The 19,301-nt window shown below is 36.9% G+C and overlaps 1 protein-coding gene across 2 annotated transcripts in view; it reads left to right on the plus strand.

The window, feature by feature from the left end:
* Window positions 1–6,808, plus strand: part of HECTD2 (HECT domain E3 ubiquitin protein ligase 2) — a 33,158-nt gene extending 26,350 nt beyond the window's left edge. Inside the window, exons 18-21 of one of the 2 annotated variants that reach the window (XM_066554269.1) lie at window positions 78–184; window positions 1,370–1,485; window positions 2,105–2,248; window positions 4,278–6,808. In XM_066554269.1, coding sequence (XP_066410366.1) covers window positions 78–184; window positions 1,370–1,485; window positions 2,105–2,248; window positions 4,278–4,398 — 488 coding nt within the window. In that variant the 3' untranslated portion in view covers window positions 4,399–6,808. Of the gene's footprint in view, window positions 1–77; window positions 185–1,369; window positions 1,486–2,104; window positions 2,249–4,277 lie in introns of those variants that run through there. The other variant, XM_066554270.1, reaches the window with a different exon arrangement.
* Window positions 6,809–19,301: the final 12,493 nt, after the last annotated feature.

Below are 19,301 nucleotides of genomic sequence, written 5' to 3' on the forward strand. Positions count from 1 at the left end.
TCACTACAATTTTAGAGGGCAGAACAAGTTACTGATTAAAATTATTATAATGTAACAAAACAATTTTTTTTTTTTAGAATATGTGCAGCTCTATGTTGATTTTCTTCTCAATAGATCGATCTACAAACAATTTGCAGCTTTCTATTATGGATTTCATAGTGTCTGTGCTTCATATGCATTACTGGTAAGAATAAGTGAAACATAACTCTTCACTTCTATTTCAAGTATTTGACAATGAGTTATCTAAATTAAATTGTACTGGATGATTTTAAGATTTGGAAAGAATCTTGACTGATCGATAGACTTGATTAATCCAACATAAGTAGAAGAAATTAATCAGAAATTAATCAACTATTCTCTGTAGTGTTTCATTGAAAAGCCATAAATAAAGCTCCAGAAGACAGATTTATCACTGTGTATTCACAGACACATCACAGGCTCTCCAGTGAATGTTTACAAGGTTTCTATGTATTCCCCACATTTAGGAACTGCAGAACAACTGTGTCTGAGTGCTCCTGAGTGACTCCTCTGAAAACATATATTGCTTTTTGCAGGAAGAGCACTCAGTGAGGTTGAGATTAAACATTCTTCTATTTTCCGTCCTGTTTGGCTGTTGGAATGACTTTTTAAATTTACAGTATCCCTTCTGCACTGAGAAAGAAGAGAAAGTTTCAATTTGTCAGGGATTTTCTAAATTCCAGTGAAATTGGTGAGCTGTGACACCTTGCAGCAAAGTGAGGTGTGCCCAACCACAGGGGAGGTTCTGGAAGGACAATGAGAATCCATTGACATGCCATGGCATACTTCCACGCAACTTGATGATGTTGTAGGCAATGAATAACTGGGTTCTGTAGGTGTAAGTTTAGTGGATATGAAACTTGGCTTATTGTTAGAAGTATTTGCTTTGCACAACAGTGTGTACAACTGAGAGTCGAGTTCTGTCAGCCTCTGCTGCTCAGCTACCCATGCTGGGACTGGCAGTGCAAATGAAATGGAAGTTGAAATCAAAATTGACATTAAGATCCTCCCTCAGATTTCCATATGTACAAACTTCCTGACTCATTTGTAGTCTGATCACATCATAGGCAAGTCAGTGTAATAAATGTAAGAATGATGAAGAAATGAAGAACATAATATGCTGAAATATTGTGTTATCCTGTAATTACCTTTCTACTATGTCTGGCAGTAAGAGATTCTTCAAAGTGCTGAGCAATTAATTTTTCTATAATCAGCATGTATCCAAGTTAGAGACTTACATTGAATGATATTCTGTTAATTTTTCTGTAATGACAAAATAAAAAATTAATCTAGTAGCATAATTTCTCATCTTCTTTAAAAAATTAAATATTTTGTCTTTGATTTTTGGCAGCTACTTCGTCCAGAGGAGGTTGAAATTCTTGTCTGTGGCAGTCCTGAACTGGACATGTCTGCTTTACAGAGAAGTACCCAATATGAGGGCTACCAAAAAACTGATCTGACTATACGGTAGGCCTGGGTTTTTATTCTAATTACTGAGTTTAAAATGTCATGGAATGTTAGTCTTCCAGCAGTAATCTCTTCAAGGATAACCTGAGAATGACTGAAGTTTTAGAAACCTATTTCTCAATAAGACAAAGACACTACTAAATTGTCATAAGTAGGAAGAATTAGAACCCTAATAGTATGTGTTTACTGAATGTCCTTAAAAGATTAGGACCACATTGAAGTGGAATACTTTGAAAAGAAAAGCTCCAAATCCTGCATATGAAATGTCAGTATTTTTATTATCCAGTCTTCCAAAAGTTCTTTTTTTACTCAATTCTCTTTGATACCAAGGACATGTATATTAGTGAGTAGAAGGCATTTTTATTTGTATAGATAAGTGGGTTGGGGTATCATTTGGCAAGACATCATTCCAAAATTAATAGAATATTGTACTTGTCAATTCCTTGCGAATTTAACCTTGTATATTGGAGTACTGCTGATGTCCTATAGATTATATTAGTTAAACTCTCAGTAAGTGATATTCACCATGTAGTACTTGCAGTTTTATTATCATCTTCATACTACTTTTTTATGATATTGCATCTTGCAACTTTTTCTTCTCCCTCTGCCCCGAGCATAGATACTTCTGGGATGTAGTACTTGGATTTTCTCTGGATCTTCAAAAGAAGCTGCTACATTTTGCTACAGGAAGTGATAGAGTACCTGTGGGAGGAATGGCTGATCTGAATTTCAAGATTTCAAGGAGTGAAACATCCACTAATTGGTAAGTAATGTTTTGGATTTTTAAAACTTTTTTCATTATTTTTTTCCCAAGAGCCCTTATTGCTCTTGAATGTCTTTTTACAGAAGAGCAAATGATTGTGCAAGGAAGAAACTGCATGAACTCCTTTAATTTGCCTTCAGAATGTTATACCCATTTATTGATTGCATGAATTTTAAAAAGAAGGAAATTTTTTTTCCAGTTGGTGTTTACATTTGAGACTGGTAATTATTTATAGGGATTATTTACATGTTTTAAATTCAAATAAATTATTTATTTTTATCATTCCTAACATGACAGCTGATCTAGTGAAAATACACCCTGAACTACCATGAATTTTTCTGAATTTTTTTGAGTTTGATGGCATTATTTATAGCAAGCCAGTTAGTATTTTTTTTAGTTTTTAAGACTGGGGAAAGTCAGTTTAAATAATTTTAAAGCTGTATAGAAAAACTTGCTGCTCTGAAGCTCTCTGCAAAGCAGTAATTACTGGCTTTACCTAGATTTCTCAAACACTTAGAGTAATCAAAATATTTAAATGGAACTATATTTTTCAAAGTCTGAGTTTTGCTGGGTTTTCTGTGAAGAGCTGATCTAAAGGCATAAACATAATAAATTTTGAGGTTGTTTTAAATTTAATTTATCTCATTACTGTGATATTTCTAATACTTTTCTCAATGAGGTAATAACTGGTTCCAGCAACATGTAAAGGAACATGAAGATCAGATGACAAATGAAGATAAATCAGTCAACATTGAATCACTCTTTATGTACCTTCTTTAAATTGTTTTCTTTCTTAAAAATGAGAAAATGTGTTTTGAAATAAGTGTGCATTTTAAACTGCTGAAGGTCCATGTTTTGCAAGATAATTGTTACTGTCAGACTGCCTGCACAGGGATAAATGTAGACACCATCATCATATTGCTCACACAATCATATCAAAGAATGTAATAGCAATATAAATTGGCAATTTTAATAAAAGCTTTTCAGCTTTCCAAATTCTGAAGCCATAACTCCAGTCCAATTAACAGATCTTCAGTGATCGTTTAAAGGGCAGGGAAGGGAAAAGTAACTTGGATTTCCAGATCTGGGGGTTCCATCCCCTTTTGAGCATGTTTGCCAATGATAAAAGGCCAAGTTGGTGCCATTCAAAAGACTGAGGGATGACATTAAGAGAGACCTAGAGGGCTTTTGAGTCACATAATAAAATATGTGTGTCCAGCTGTAACACATTTTTCAGTGTGTTTTCCAAATGGCAGGTTGAGTTTCAGCTCATTGCCTTTCTCTCCTGTCTCCCCCCCAAGTTATCAGCTGTAGGACAAGTATATATCCTCAGGTGTCCTCCATGTCACTTGACAATTTAAATGGCAAGAAGTTCCTGTAGCTTTTTATTACCGGTGGCTCATCGAGTTAATCCATTCTAGTGAGAAACAAAGTTTCCAGTGTTTCAGTCAGGCATTCCTTAGCCATATCTGCAATACATATATTCAAGCTCTCTCTCAGAAGTAACTTGGAAGTGTTGGTATAGCTGAGACCAGAATTTGTGAACTGTTGTTTTTCCGGCATTTCAGTCAGTTCTTTAGAGCTCCCCACTGAAGTCTGTAAGGACCTGTTTTACCAGGCTGAGCCCTGAGTTCTGTATCCTTACAGACACAGAACTGTGCTACTGTACCTACTGCAGGACCCACCTTCCTTTTCCATGGTGTGGATTCTTACTGTACCCAGATTTTGTGTTTAGAAAGTCATGCGGTACCTGGAGTTTCCAGAGTGTAGAAGGAGATGTTTCCAACTTGAAAAAAAAAAAAATAAAGAGGGAGGAGGGAGTTGCAGGCAAACAAACTCATCTGAAGTACTTTTGACCAGCAGTGGTGTTACTTGCATTCAACAGAACTTGAACCAACATTGGGATAAATGTTCCTTTTATAGGATTTCTTATTTAAGAAATGTTTAACTGAAAGTGTAGAGGCAGTGTTCTGGTTCTATGGCATTATTCTTAAATGTGTTTTGCTGGGTGTTTTTTAAATTATTTTAGGTTACCTGTGGCACATACCTGCTTCAACCAGCTTTGTCTCCCTCCTTACAAGAACAAGAAGGAACTGAGGCAAAAGTTAATAATTGGAATTTCAAATGCAGAGGGGTTTGGTCTGGAATAAGATAAAATACTCCAAGAACAGCATTTTTATGTAGCATTCACTCTCTTCTGATTGTGCCTTTAAGCTTTTCATTGTTATGTCTCTTGATACTGTGCCAGTTTTATCACATTTAGATAATTTTTTTAAATTAAATATGAAGTGTATGTTTTTTTCCTGAATGGCAATAGATTTGCTGCTTGCTTTGTCTCAGAAGTAGCTTTCTTTGTACAAAAAGCTCATCTGTTTGATAAACAAAACCCAACTAAGACAATTCCCAAATGTTAAGTTTTTCTTAATAGCACTTTATGATTAATCATAATTCCTTTACATCAAGGTATCCTACTGGGAGAAAATATACAGAATATTTCTCTATTGGTTAATCCCGGTGACAGAAAAAATATAACATCAGCATGTAGCCTTTTTTTTTTTCCCACAAAGGCAAATAGGAATTTTAGTCTTTATAAAATGTATGTAGTTTTATTATTCTGGTTTTCCTGCTTGGGGAAACCAGCTGTCTAAGAAGTATGTAAATAACTGCCTGTGAAGAAATAGGGTTTTGATAGTGCCATTTACTGCTAAAAAATTATTTTTATGAATAAGAGGTTTTAGATGTTGTATATTCAGCTTTTACACTTGACTGTACAAGAGTGTTAAAAGGTATTTTTTCAGCTTGAGGGGATTCAAGTTCAAGCTACAAGTATTAAGGAATTTGTATGTCCATTCTTAACAGCAAACTAGCCAGATCTACTGTAGCATTATAGTAAATAAAACTAGATATTTAAAATAAATACCACATCTGGTGAAATGCTTTAGGAAGAGAATTATATCCACAACTGGTGGAAAACTGATATAGTGTATTATGGTATCATTTTTTTGCAGCAACTTTGTTGAAAGTTTAAATAAGCTGTGACAAAAGTGAACACAATAACATTTCTGAAGAATGTTGAAACTTTCATTAACTTGGAGACCAGCATTTAAAAATGTTTTGTGTTTTTCACTGCACAAACTTTGTGAAAAGAATTCTTGGTATGTCTGCTCTGAATTAGTAAATTAGCAGCTGGGGAAGAAATGGTTCTAAAATACTGAAATAAATGTAAATCTGGGTTTTATTCATTAAATTGAAACACTTTGTCAGCATGCAGTATAGTTTTAAATTTGAACAGCTACTGTGTGTTCTGTAGATTTTTCTTTCAGCTGAATAAGGCCCAGATCATTTGAGACACTTTGGCATCTAATTTGTCAGCTTTCCCCATTGACTTCTGCTGGGGCATGGATGCATATCTATCTTGTAGTGTCTGTACTCAAATACTATATTAGTCTTCTTTCTTTCTCTGTATTATTTACATAAAATCAACAGATTTATGAAAGATTAACAAATTAATCTGTCTAATTCATGCTTTCAAAGCTGTTCTGGATATTCTTCAATAGCTAAGTGTACATTTTATTTTTTTATTTCTTCTAAAGAGTTACTGGTGATTTTACTGTTTTATTAAGACAGAGATAAATATTAGGATATTTTAGAATATTTGACACTGTATCCATAGTGCTGTCATTGAAACCAGTAATAAAATTTCCAATGGCTTTAGCCTGGAACTGTGCTGGGTTAGCACAAAGCATGCTAAAAGCAGCACTGAAAAATTCTGCATTTTTTCATTGTATCTCCCAAGTGGAGAATTTAAAATTAATTTTAACTTGAAGGATTTCAGATGTTGAGAAATAAATTAAGCTTTCACTGTTGCACTGAATGAACTAGATAGCTGCAAGCAATGTTAAATTTCTAACACCTGAATGTGGATGTAAGTAGGAAACCTGGAAACAAAGACCTACAACCTTTCCTCTCTTTATAGAATTGGATTCATCAAAGGTTGGCTTATGAATAAATAGCTATACAGATTATCTGAAAACATGGCAAATTAGCCAAAATATTTTTTTAATGCTTAAACCTGCTTTTAATAACTATTTCTCTACTATTGTTAAAATAAGAGCTTTATCTTTTCTCGTTTTCACTGAATTGCACTTTGCCTTCTGTTCAGTTTTATTTATTGAAGCTTTTTTTGAGATAATGTGTAATATTACCTCAGAATTCTAAAAATGCTATTGTATTTGCATCAGTTTTTAAATCAGATTGTCATTCGAAGACATTTTATATATTTCCTGATGTTGATAAATTAAATAGTAAATTTTGTATTTGTTAAATGAAAGCATTACACTGTATTTATGAAATAAGCCTCTGATAATTTTAAAAAAATTATTCAACGGTGTTTTGTTGTTCTTGTGTCTTGCCCTGTAACCCAGCAAATCTTTTTTTATCTCCATCATTGTTTTGTACTGTACAAAAGAAATCTTGTTTGTATAAACTTGTTCACTACTAAGTATCTATTTTTATGTATCAAAATTGTCCAGTCATTAAATCAAATATTTCAAGTGCTGACCTCACTTGTATAATTTCAGATTTCCAAAATTGGTCATAATGGGTATAAAATTATGATCAACCTCTCTGGTTTTGGTTTATTTTTCTCTTGAGAAGTTTTCTTTATCATGACAGTTCTCCTAAAATATTGCATAGCTCACTGAGAAGAAGCTAAATTAAAACAACCAGACATACATCAAGACTTAAATTTTGTATTTACAGTCAAAATTACAGGTGTTCTGGAGCATGGTGTAATAATGCTGTAAAACAGCATGGATCTCATAATGGATCCAACAACTGGGGTTGTTCCATGTGGAGAAGAGAAGGCTTTGGGAACATGCAGTTGCAGCCTTCCAGTACCTGAAGGGGGCTCATGAAAAGGAGAGAGAGGGACTTATTATATGGGGAGATAGCAGCAGGACAAGGAGAAATGGTTGTAAACTGAAAGAGGGCAGGTTGAGATGTTAGAATGAAGTTCTTTATTCAGAGGATGGTGAGGCAGTGGAACAGGTTGTCCAGAGATGTTGTGGATGCCCCATCTCTGGAAGTATTCAAGGCCAGGCTGAATGGAGCCCTGCGGAACCTGATCTGGTGAATGGCTGGGAGGGTTGGAACTATGTCATCTCTAAGGCCCCCTCCTACCCAAAGCATTCTATGATTCTGTGATTCTAACTTAATTTTCCTTTTTTATAAACTACCTCAGTTGCAAGATTACTTGGAGGTGCAAATTCACAAGCTGTTGTATGTTTTTCTGCCTAATTTGAACACAGGTCAGGACGGACAGGTAACAAGAACATGGTGCTTTCTCACGGACGCAGGCCCTGGTCACAGAACTGTTACCTTTGTACCACTCCAGTTACCTACAGATGGCAGCAAAGATGAAGATTGAAACAATTTAATTAGAGGTCAGACTTCCCTCTTAGCTAACAGTAGATATTATAAATGCACATAATGAAGAAAAAAGTAATGTTTAAAAAAATTATACCACAATTAATTGCAAATTGGCAAACTCAACGAATATAAATTGACTTATAGCGAACAAATATGGAGAAAGGAGAAGCAGCTTCTTGTATCTAGGGCTGGATTTTGAGTGTCCTCTCTTTTCAGTAAGAGTTCCTAATGTGGTTTTGGGACCAATGAAAGACTCTGCCAAAACCTCAGACAGGAGATTGGTTATACCTGATCTCTGACCAGTCAATAGCCTCAAGACTGATATTTGGAAAGATGTTGGAAAGCCTGGCTTGCCTTGTCCTGTTTCAGCTAGGGATCAGAAGGCTGCCAATGGGGCTTAAAATTGAAATGCTGTATTTCTTTTTGATTTTTTGGCCAAAAGTGGTGAGATTCCTTCTCTGTAGTAGTAGTTGGTGCCGGTACTGGTTGACTTGCTCCAGAAGCAAATGTCATACCCATTGTTAATCTTCATAGCTTTGGTATTTAATATTCTTTCAGAGCTCCTTCGTGAAAAAATGAAAATATCTGAAAGGTCCCTCAAAGCCTCTTGTTTCATGTCCTGACTGTCAGATAATAATATTTTTTCTCTTCTAGAGCCCCTGATTTTCTTCCAATGAATTTATTTGGGTCAAGTAATTTTCGAGTCTTTTGTGGGGGGATTTTTTGGGGGTTTTGGTTTGGTTTGGTTTTTGGGGTTTTTTGGTTTGGTTTTTGTGGTTGTTTTGGGGGGTTTTTTGATGGTTTTTTTGTTTGGTTTGTTTTTTTGGGGTTTGGTGGTTGTTTTTTTTTGGTTGATTGGTTGGGTTTTTTGAGGGTCTGTACTGGGCTATGTGTTGTTGAAGTTCCTCACACTTTAAAATATTCATGTGTATAAGAAAATAATGAGATGGCCTGTACTGCCAAAGCTGTTTCTCTTGTGTTAGAAATGTTCTAATTAGTAGTGAAATAGGTTTTGTTGTTAAATTAATGAGCAAAAATGGCCCCCAGTGATCTGCACCTTTCAAATTGTTAATTAAATTCTTACTGAATTCTTTGAACCCCAATACCTTTATGTAAAACACAACAGGTCAAGGAAGATGGAGAGATTTTTTTCTGATGATCTGGTGAAGCACTTGCTCATTAGACTCTGGAAAGGTGGGAGAAGTTCAGATAAGTTGGGCAAACTAAGTTCAGTTCTGGACTTTTCTGCAATACTAGAGTTAATAATAGTTATGTAATACCTATATGCATAATGAAAGGATGTATCAATGAATGTCTTGTCTGTTTTGTGTTCTACTACAGGAAGGCTTCATTTACTATTTTTCCTTTTGGCATCAGTTTAATGATTTGGTACTTGTAGTGAGTGAGACTTTTAATTTTTGATGCAGTATTTTCTTCCCATGAGAGTCATTCTAGATTCTGTAGATACATGATGTTCAGGTTTAATTTAAGGGCTTCTTGTTTATTTGCTGCTTTAACTCTATAACATGATTTCTATTAACCAGGAGAGATGAATCTGTTCTCAGAGAGTCATTAGTTATCTTCTCACCAGGATCTCTGGCTGTTGCCATACTAATAGATAATAACAATCCAGCCTCCACTGGCATTACCAGAGCAGAACTATTTGTAGCTACATTATGTAATTCAAGCATCTTGTCAAGGGGTGAGTTTACTCAGTGTACATTCAATCTCTGCTCTAGCAGAGAGCTAGAACATGAATTTCTTTTGCTATTTGTTTCGTGTCAGTAGCAATACTGTGAAAGTCAAGAGCTGTGTTTTGTCCTCTGGAAAAATCAATCCAGCTGGATATAAAGTCGCTAAAGTACAGTCATTTTTGAAAGCCACGGGATTTAAACTCAAACACGTGGATCTTGATTTTGGTTGTTTTCTGGTGAATTTATGAACCTCACATTCTTGGTTTCCAAAGACTTTATACTGCCTGGGATTTTAATAGTTGGCCTTGATTAGTGGTAATGTGCCAGACTGAGCAGAGAAGGCACTTAATTTTGTCATCTTGCTCAACTGCTTTAAAGAGGGATCTTTTCCCAGCTCTTTCTGGATTCCAAGATGGAAGGTACCTTGCTCAGATACGTGAACACTGACAAGACATGTTTTGTATATTAAATGCATATTAATTCTTTATCCTTTATTAATAGAAAATTTATTTAACCGTAGCAGATAAATGTGGCCTGTGTAAAATAGAGATAAGCACAGTAGCAGAATAGAAGAAATTTACTTCCTTAGGATTTTGATGGAATTGCTTTTTAGTTGGAGAAATCTAATTTTATTTCCTTAGCTGATAAGGTTAAATTTTTCTAGGGTGGAATATCTTAGAGAGCTTAAGAGCTGAAAATATTTTCTTTAATTCAGTAACTGTGTTAGATAAAGCTAAAATTTGAATAAAGTACACATTTTCCTACATGTACCTCTCTGTATTGCTTATTGCATTGTCTGATTGTACTGATATTAATGAAGTGTTCATAATTTTTCTTTTGAAATTCCAACATTTCTGGCAATTTTTATCGTGAAAGAAAAGCTTTCCCAAACATTGAAAGCAGTCAGTATTCATTCAAACTGAAAGTTTTGAAGTAATAACAGACATTTGTTCCTGTTGCATATAAACAAGCTCATTGCATTTTGGTTTGGGTGGTTTTGCTTTAGGATCCAGAATCTATTCAATACCATATTTCTGCACATTGGTTGAAGTACATCATATGGCACATTCTGGAAGGTTGTGCTACTGGAAGTTACGGCAAATATGTGAAAAGGATTCCAAGTTAATAATGGTTTTTTGTTAAAAGTTAATTGCTTTGTTAGTTGCCAGATAGGGGCTGAAATTTCCTGGGATGTTACAACCAAGCTGTGTTTGAATTACCACGGGAATGTTTGCTTTCTTCTATTGATCATCTCCCAGAGCATGCTGGCCTGGTTTCTGCTGGTGATGGGTTTCAAACCAGGGTGTTTGAATGGGTGTTTTAATGTATTTCTTATACTGACAATTAAATACCCATTCATTCTTCATTTCAGAAATGGAAGTCAGTTTCTTCAGCAGTCTATAATGTTGGCCAAGAACTCTCAGGTACAGAACTAAAATCTCAACGAAATTAGTTTAGAAACTGTTTTATTTTCCTATACCAGATTTTAAACATCAAACACCATCTTATAATCAAAGGTGTTGAAGCAACATCAACAGCTGTGTCTTCTGTTCTTCATTCCCTGGTTGTTTTTTTGTAAACTGCTGTAGGCATGTAACAAAAACATGGGAGATTGGACCTTGGTTTTGGTTGTCTTCTGGTGAATTCAAGTTTTTACGTGAAAGTGATAGAACTGGAATTTTTTTTATCTCTTTGCTTACATCCTCTCGTGGTAGCTGTAGTTGGGTATGGTTTTCATCTGTAACTGTTAGCAGTGGGTACACTACAGATGGGGATCTGAAGGTCTAATTGCTTGCATCATTTTTCACATAATTGTTCAAAAAAAAAATTATCTTTCTGTGTTTCTCTTCCCTCTTCAGTGCACCGTGACACATCAAGGCTTTTCTACTTTATGGTGCAAAGGTAGTCTCACTTTATCTTTTGCCCTTGAATTTCTTCTCAATTTATTTGTTGCTGGCTTTATTAGTAGGGCTTATTAATTCTATGTGACATAAGCACAGCTGCTATGCTTAATCATACATTCAGTTAGCATTTTCATACTTGTAGGTGTATTGGGAAGATGAAATTGCTACTTTCATGCAGCACAACCAATCCTTGATTAATTTCTCCTGTCATTACTTACAGCAACAATCTGCATTCTTTGTATAGTTCTGCTGCCTTTCACCATGTTCAAGATCTGCTGTCATTCATGATACAGTAGATATGTAATTGTAGAATGATAAAGAAATAGAGGCTTTCACTTTGAATTTTCCTAGATTAGAAAATCATCCCACTGGCTATTTGTGAACATTTTTTCTAGGTTTTTGGTTTTTTCTTCACTAGGTATTGGATTTTATTTTGTATTTTCTCAAAACACTGGGTAACTTAGGGGAATTTACCAGGCATTTTAGGACAGAGTTGTCACTTGTGCTTATGAGTTATTCGGCTTGTCTGTCCTTATCCTAGCTAGATATTGAGGAAGAACACATAGATAAAGCTGCTGCAAAAGGATAATGACTTTTGTCTCTAGGGTGCAACTTGTAAATGTGTCTCTGCCTCTTAAGAAAAAGAAAGGCAGATTAAAAACAATGGGTTCAAAGTGGTGGCAGAGGGAAGTGGAGAGAGTTGCTGTGCTGTTCTCTCATTTTTGAGGAGCTAGACAGACACTACATACTGAAGATATCCTGGAACAAAAATCCCTGAGGGATAACACTGCAAGCTTCAGATCAGTCATTATAACTCAATCTGCTCTTCCTTTTTGTTGCCACTAGCTTATTATTTGAATTACCTTGGCGATGTTTGCTTTTTTATCTTCTGGCCTTGTCATAGCCCATGCTTACCTAATTTCTATTAGTAGTGGGTTTCTCCTGCTTTGAATGTCATTTCTGACATTCAAAGCAGGAGAAATCGAGCAAATGAGCCCCACTTAGGAGGTGAGAAAGAAGGCAAGGCTTGTCTTGGACCATATGACGTCCCAGCCTTTTCAACAAAATGTAGAAAGCTGAAGAGTTTACCAGTATCTGTCTCAAGTCTGTCTAGAGGGACCCGTTTTTAAGCCAGCCTGATCAATGCTGGTGGGAGACCTTGTTTGCTGAGCCAGCAGAGAGGCTGCAGCAGGGTTTGGCAGCGCAGCAAGCCAGCTTCAGCCCTTCCCTTCAGCTCTGAATGCTTCACAGTTTTTCACTTTGAAGTCATTGCCACTTGTTTGTGTCACTCAGTCAAGGAAGGCTAGATCACTGGGTATCTTGGCTCTTCATTCCATTGATGATTTCTCAATCTTTTTCAAACAGGTTTTGCTAGAAATTGATAAGTGGAGGTGAGCAAATAAATTTGAAATGTAGGCTTGTTACTAAATTGATAGGATTAGTAGGTCAAATACTAGCCATTTATTTTGAAGAAAATAATTATTAAAAAAACCCCACCATCTATCTGCCTTTTTTAGGTTTCATTTGCTCGTGCATTGTAGTATGTGACCACAGAGCTGTCCTGTAAAATACCCTAAATGCAAAACCCTGGAGTGCTAAATTTCTGCCATTATCATTCTTCCCTAATTAGATGCATACAGGAATCACTGTTATTACTTCACTCAGTTTGAACCCCAGTTTCTTTTCAAGTCAAGGGTCAAAGGAGAAAACCAGGAAGCAGGAGATGCTTGTATTTTGGATGAATCAGGTACTACTACCAAGTTGTCAGCCATCTGGTTGGTGACTTTTCTTGAGTTTTTTAAATCAAGGCAGTTCTGGAAATGTCCAACATTGATATCATTGCTTCATTTGTCTCAATTATTGCAGATTAAAAGACAAAACATCTGCACCAAACACCATCTTAGAGCTTTTTATTGGTAATAGCAAAGAATTTTTCAGATAGCTTATCAAACCTAAAAGCAGTGATATAAAAAGATTGTAGAAATTTATTGTTAAGATCAGAGTTTCATCAAAACTACTGAATATTACCAGAACAAAGCAGTTAAATAAAGTAGCCTCATATTATCTTAACATGCTGGGCATTATATGTCCATTATAACTTGTAAAACTGGGTAACAGCCTTTCCCATCTCCCTCACTATTTTAGCATAGGCAGAATGTGAAGACAGAACACAGAAAATACCAAACCACATGTTGGCAACTTATATATAATGAAAAAGATTTGTTCATTTTTATGTATGTAAGGGGAGCTTTTTGGATTTTGTTTCAGTGGATTAATTGGTGGGGTTCCCAGACTGCCCATAAGCAGGGCAAGGCTGGCTTTGGCTGAAGGAAATATAACACCGGGGTAACTCTAGGGCAATGTTCTACTTTGTAACAGCTCCTGACCTTCCCAATTACATCTGGCCAGTAGTGTAAGTGCTTTTTTCACCAGCGACTTAGTTTTCTAGCAAAGGTGTCTGATTTTTGCAGTAAGATAAATACATATATATATATATATATATATATATAAATAAAATGTACGTCAGAAATTACATTTTATAAATAGACCATCCATAAAGTAGAACTACAGGCTTTTTTATACTTGCAGCTATTCAAACCTGTAGTAATTATCTCTTACGCATTCAGACCCTACTGGAGGTTTTCATTTTATCCAGGAATGCTGATAAAACTTAATGGCTAATTTCAACTGATGAGCTTTGTGGGGAGAAATATTTGATTTAAAAAGTGAGGAAGGTGTCATGCTTTTCCATCTGTCCCATTCAACATTCAGGTGGTCAGAGCAGTTACCAGTGAGTGGGGGAATTGGCATTCTGAAGGCAGGAATTGAATTTTTGTTGTTGGTAACCCTTGAGATCCTAAATCTGTGGTTTAAATCAGCAGAAGGAGGCTGGTCCTCTCCTCCTCCAGGTGAGCATACTGAGTCACTCACAGAGAACAGGGTTCTCCCACCATCATGAGTGCTACATGAGCTTTTAACTTCAGCAGTTGCTCTTGTTAAACATCTCCAAGTGGAATAAGAGCTTCATTTCTGCTTCAGTGGGAATCATGGCCTTCTACTTCCTCACCTCAGGAAAATAAAATAGCCCCCACTGCACTTTTATTTTGATTTATCTTGGGACTCCACCTGTACTTTGTCGAGGTATGAGGGTCCCAACACAAGAAGGACATTGACCTGTTGGAGCGAGTCCAGAGAAGGGCCACTAAGTTGATCTCAGGTCTGGAGCATCTTTCCTTTGAAGACAGGCTGAGGGGCTACAGGACAGCTGGAGAGGGACCTTTGAGAAAGGTATGAGGTGATAGGACAAGAGGAATTGGCCTTAAGCTGAGGGAGGGAAGGTTAGATTAGATACTGTGAAGGTGGTGAGACACTGGAATGGGATGCCCAGAGAAGTTGTGGGCTCCCCATCCCTGGAAATGTCCAAGATTGGGCTAAATGGGGCTATGAGTAACCTGGTCTAGTGGAAGGTGTCCCTGCTCATGTCAAGGAGTTTGGAACAAGATGACTTTTAAGGTCCTTTTCAACCAAAGCCATTCTATGATTGTGTGATTTGATAATAATCTTTGTTTTGTGTAAATCTTATGATTTGTTAGCTGAACCAAATATTAATCATGCTCAGCAGTCATGCCTGAAACCCTCCCTCCTACTCACAAGCCAGGTGTGAACCATGGACAAAAGGGGCTGAGAATGGGAAAGTATTCTAAGAAGTCTGGTACATCTAAAAACTAAATTACCATTCTTCGTGTCTCAGTGTGCAAGTTGCCTGAGCAATGTGCAAAAATAAGAAGCCAGAAATACTTTATTGGCTGAAAATACAGAGAATACTGTGAAAGCCATGCTGGAAAATTATCCAGTTATTACATAGAACTAACTTCTTTTTTTCTGAAAATTGCATGTTTTTATCCTTGTATCAGCATTACAGTCTCCAGGCTGCATTTAGCCTTCAAGCCTTCATAAACCTCTGACCAAGCCTGGATTCTGAAGCACTGAAAGGGTTCTTTTCTCTGGAGTAACTGCCTTCTCTCTGGGGACTCTGGTGTGGGGTCAGGCTGGGAGCTCAATAGCCACTAAGTGGAGCAGGCAGGGAACCTCTGCATCCCACACTCATTCGCCCTTCACATCAGGTGTGGGATTTATTTCCTCATGCCAGTTTGCTTTCTTGTGTGAGAGAAAGAGGCCTTATCACCAGTTCTTACTGTTACTTTTTAATATTCAAGTCCACATCCCACACTGCATAGTAATTCTGTGTGAACAAGCAAGATTTAAGGCATCCTAAAATTTCCACTTCGATAACATATGGGGGGGATTTGTATATATGATTTTTAGTGGGTATTTGCAAGAGCCATACCAGTTAGTGAAAATTTATGACTGCTTTCTAGGCCCTTTCTTCTGCAAAACTCTCCATTGAGTTGCAGATAATTGAAAAAATAAGTTTAATTGTTTTTTGCAGATTTTGTTAGTAGAAAAATCTTTGCATTTCAAGTTCTGGAGGAGAGCATGACTATGGCATTTTGTAACTCCATCACTGAGCTGTTTTGACTGTTTTGCACAAAATCATGTTTAGATTTGAACCCAACCTGGATTTAATGACTTTTGGTTCTCTGTTCTACTCATTAACTGGGGCCTTTTTCATCTGGGTAAATGAAATACAGAAAGCTTTGAAAAATACTATCTTGAAAAATATGTATTTGGAGCCTCAATAAGACTTTGAATTTTTAATATGCTGAAACATTCTAAGCTGAAAATAATCCATTTTTATTATAAAGCTTTGAGCAGTTCTGCAGAGAGAGGTGTTGAGAATGCTGTGTCATTTGCATTATGGTGCATATCCTGTTAAAGTACTTATTCAAGCCCATGAAAATGTTCACTGATTTCAGAAAGCTTTGGATGAATCCCATACTTGCCAACTTGTAAAAATGCTGTCATTACAGAACTCAAGTTTTGACTGTAGGAATTTCAGTTTGACAACTTGATTGGCAAAGACTTTAATACAACTATTTATATACTCAGTGGTTTACAAAATATGTTCCCCAAACTTAACAACTTCATGATTCTTTCCTTATTTATGGAAATCATAACTTTGTGCATAGAATTGCAATCTACACAATGAAAAGGCATATTTCAATCTTTATTTTCTAATACTTCTCCCCTTTCTCAAACTTGCATGTTTTGCAAGTGTTTATATAAAACACAGAGCACACCAAAACCACAGAAAGCTGTTATCCCCTCTGTATATTCCCAAATTGCCTTGTTATTAAGTTACCTCTTATAAATCCTTGAAACACAAATACTTTCAGTTTTAATTGACGAGGTGGTGTTTGTTTTCAGGTAAATAGCATTCCTGTAGGTTTTCCCCTCTGCCTTGAAGTACTGTTGCACTGAATATTATGCCTATTTCTCAAGGAACCTCTCATTCTTTAGTGAACAGATTTTTGTCAAGACGAGGAAAGTAGATTGAAATGAGCTTATAACTCTCCAATCTGTGGGAGAGACCATAGTCAGCTGCAAGAACACTCTGGTTCTGAATAGACTATGAAGAAAAAAGAAAAACAGCATGAGCATTTTTGTGTCTGTTTCCCATGGGTATTTATGCAGCATACATTTAAACATTTTTACATGTATCCTGTTCATTTGAGAATTAATAGTATCATAAATTAGCTGCTCAAATTCTGTGTTTGGGCTTAACTGTGCCTACTCACATTCCAGTATAACTCCCCTGGTCTAGATGAAATTGTGCCTGAGATGAATTTGACCATCCATTCCCTTCCAGGACTCTGCCTCACTGGGTGCAGTTGCCCTGAGGATGTGGCTGCTGCAGGGGGTACAGACCTGGCACTGATCTGCACGCAGTGCCTTCCTTACAAACACTCTCTTGCAAAACTGTTGACCATTTTTGAATGTTTAGTTTGGAATGATGAGGGTGAATGAATAAAGTAAATCATTGTCCAGAATGTTTAATCTTTGCAGTTTCTGCAGGTAGGTGTTTGTGTTGGTGTCTCAACATGGGTTTGTGTAACTCATCACCTTTAACTTCATCGCAATCACATTTTGGAAATACTTCCAAGACAACAACAAAAAAAGACTACTCTTCCAGTCTAACTGTTTTTTTTATTTATTCTGAAATAGTTGGGTGTTTGTCCCCTACTCACTTGATCTGTTGCTGTTTTTCCCTCTGTTTCAACAGGAAATGAGGTGTTTGCCAGTTGTCCTCTAAAGTTGTTGAAGAACTTTGAGTCAGTCCAAGGCAAGAAATACTGTTGATAGGTTGGCACAGAGTTCATGTGGAGAGCTTGCTGGAATCATGTGTATTGTCAGCACCAAGAGCTGTGATTCAGAGTATTAGCAGAAAGACATCTACTCAAACAAGCACAGCCATCCTCCATCCTAAAGGTGCAAGTGCACACTTGGCAGGAACATGCCCCTAAGGCTTAATCTCCACATAAATCCTCACTTCAGTGTGATGGAGTGTTTGCCCAAAAGAGTGCTGACACATCAGACTTTGGGATGTAAAAAAAAAATTAAAAAAAAAATATGTTCTTAAAAACACTGAAAGTATTTTCTCTGCAGGGACATACACAGTCTTGTGTTATACATTTTTTAACCATTGTTAAATGTTTTCTTTTTTTAATTCCAATTCACCACCTAATTACCTCTACCTTTTAAAAATAATAATGCATTCTTGAAGCACAGTAGAGCTTTCACTTAATGCTGGGATTTGCACATGGGATTTGTGCATTGTGGACATCAGACTACTCAGAGTAACCTGGTGTCTGGCACTTGCTCTCTCTACTGGTTTGAGGGCTCTGGCCCCACCAGTGGTCTGGTTCATCAGCCAGAGCTTTCTCCTGGCAGAGGGCTCTGCCTTCAGTCCCAGTCCTACAGTGTCACAAAACTGTTCAAATGGAACTGTAGTTTAATTTACCTTTATTTAATTTAGCTTTGTTAAAGGTGAGCTCTCTTTTCTTCAAGGGTGAAATTGCTGATTTTGAGAAGGAGATAATTTCCCTTGTTTATGCTCTTTCAAGTCTTCTGGTAACAGTCCACACAGGAGGAACCCAACATTGCTTCTCCAGGATGAAGCCAAAGCCTGTTTGTGAGCTGGACTGGATTTGCAGCTGAAGGAACAGCTTCTTCTGCCAAGGCTATCAGCCTGCCCTCTCAGTAACAAGGGCTTTGTTGGAAGTAGTGTGTTAGCATGACTTGGCAATCACAGGCATGCTTCAGGCAAGCAAAAATGCTATTTCAAACTATTCTTGAGCACCTTTCCAATACTCTCACTGTCATGTCTCATTGCAGACACTTCTCTTAAAGGTGAGCACAGCAGCTTGCAAAGAGATGGGGAATGAAGCAAAAGAAACTAGAGTTTATGTTCTTTTTACCTAAAATTCCTGATTTTGTGAATTTAGTTTGCACTAGGCCTTGTCTGTGACAGCAACTGCCTCTGAGCCTCCATGAGCAAAGTGTATTTGGCTGAGCCCACTCCTCACACACTTCTTTCTGCTGTAGTCAGACTTCTGAACATGAGCAGGCAGATGAAAAGGGAAATGGCAGGCAAGGTAAAGTACCCCTTTCTTCCCCCACGCATTCCCAAATCCTGGGTTATTACCAGTTCAGTAAGACAGCGAGTGATCACAGGATGCAGAAGATTTCAAAAGCCAACTCACTCTCTGGTGCCAGGAAACAAAACAAAGCCAAGCAAACGAAAAAAAACCACAAGAAAACAAACCAAACAAACAAACAAAAAGCCCCACCAAAACTACCAAATGGAAATGGTTCATCTGCCACATGAGCCACAGCACATGAGAGGAGTCTGCTCACCCCTCTGGTGCCAGTTTACTGCTATGGGCAGAGCATCAGCATCTTGAGCAGCTGATGGCAAGAGGCAGTATCTCATGCCAGTTGTAAGGTCATGAATACAGCAACAAATCTGCAAGGATTTCAGTAGCAAGGCCTGTCCTGTTTCCCTAAGGCTGGTCATGTTGCTAAATCTGATTTGATCTGTTGTAAATTATCCTTTCCTAAGCT

Source organism: Molothrus aeneus, chromosome 8, assembly GCF_037042795.1.
Source record: "Molothrus aeneus isolate 106 chromosome 8, BPBGC_Maene_1.0, whole genome shotgun sequence".
NCBI lineage: Eukaryota > Metazoa > Chordata > Aves > Passeriformes > Icteridae > Molothrus > Molothrus aeneus.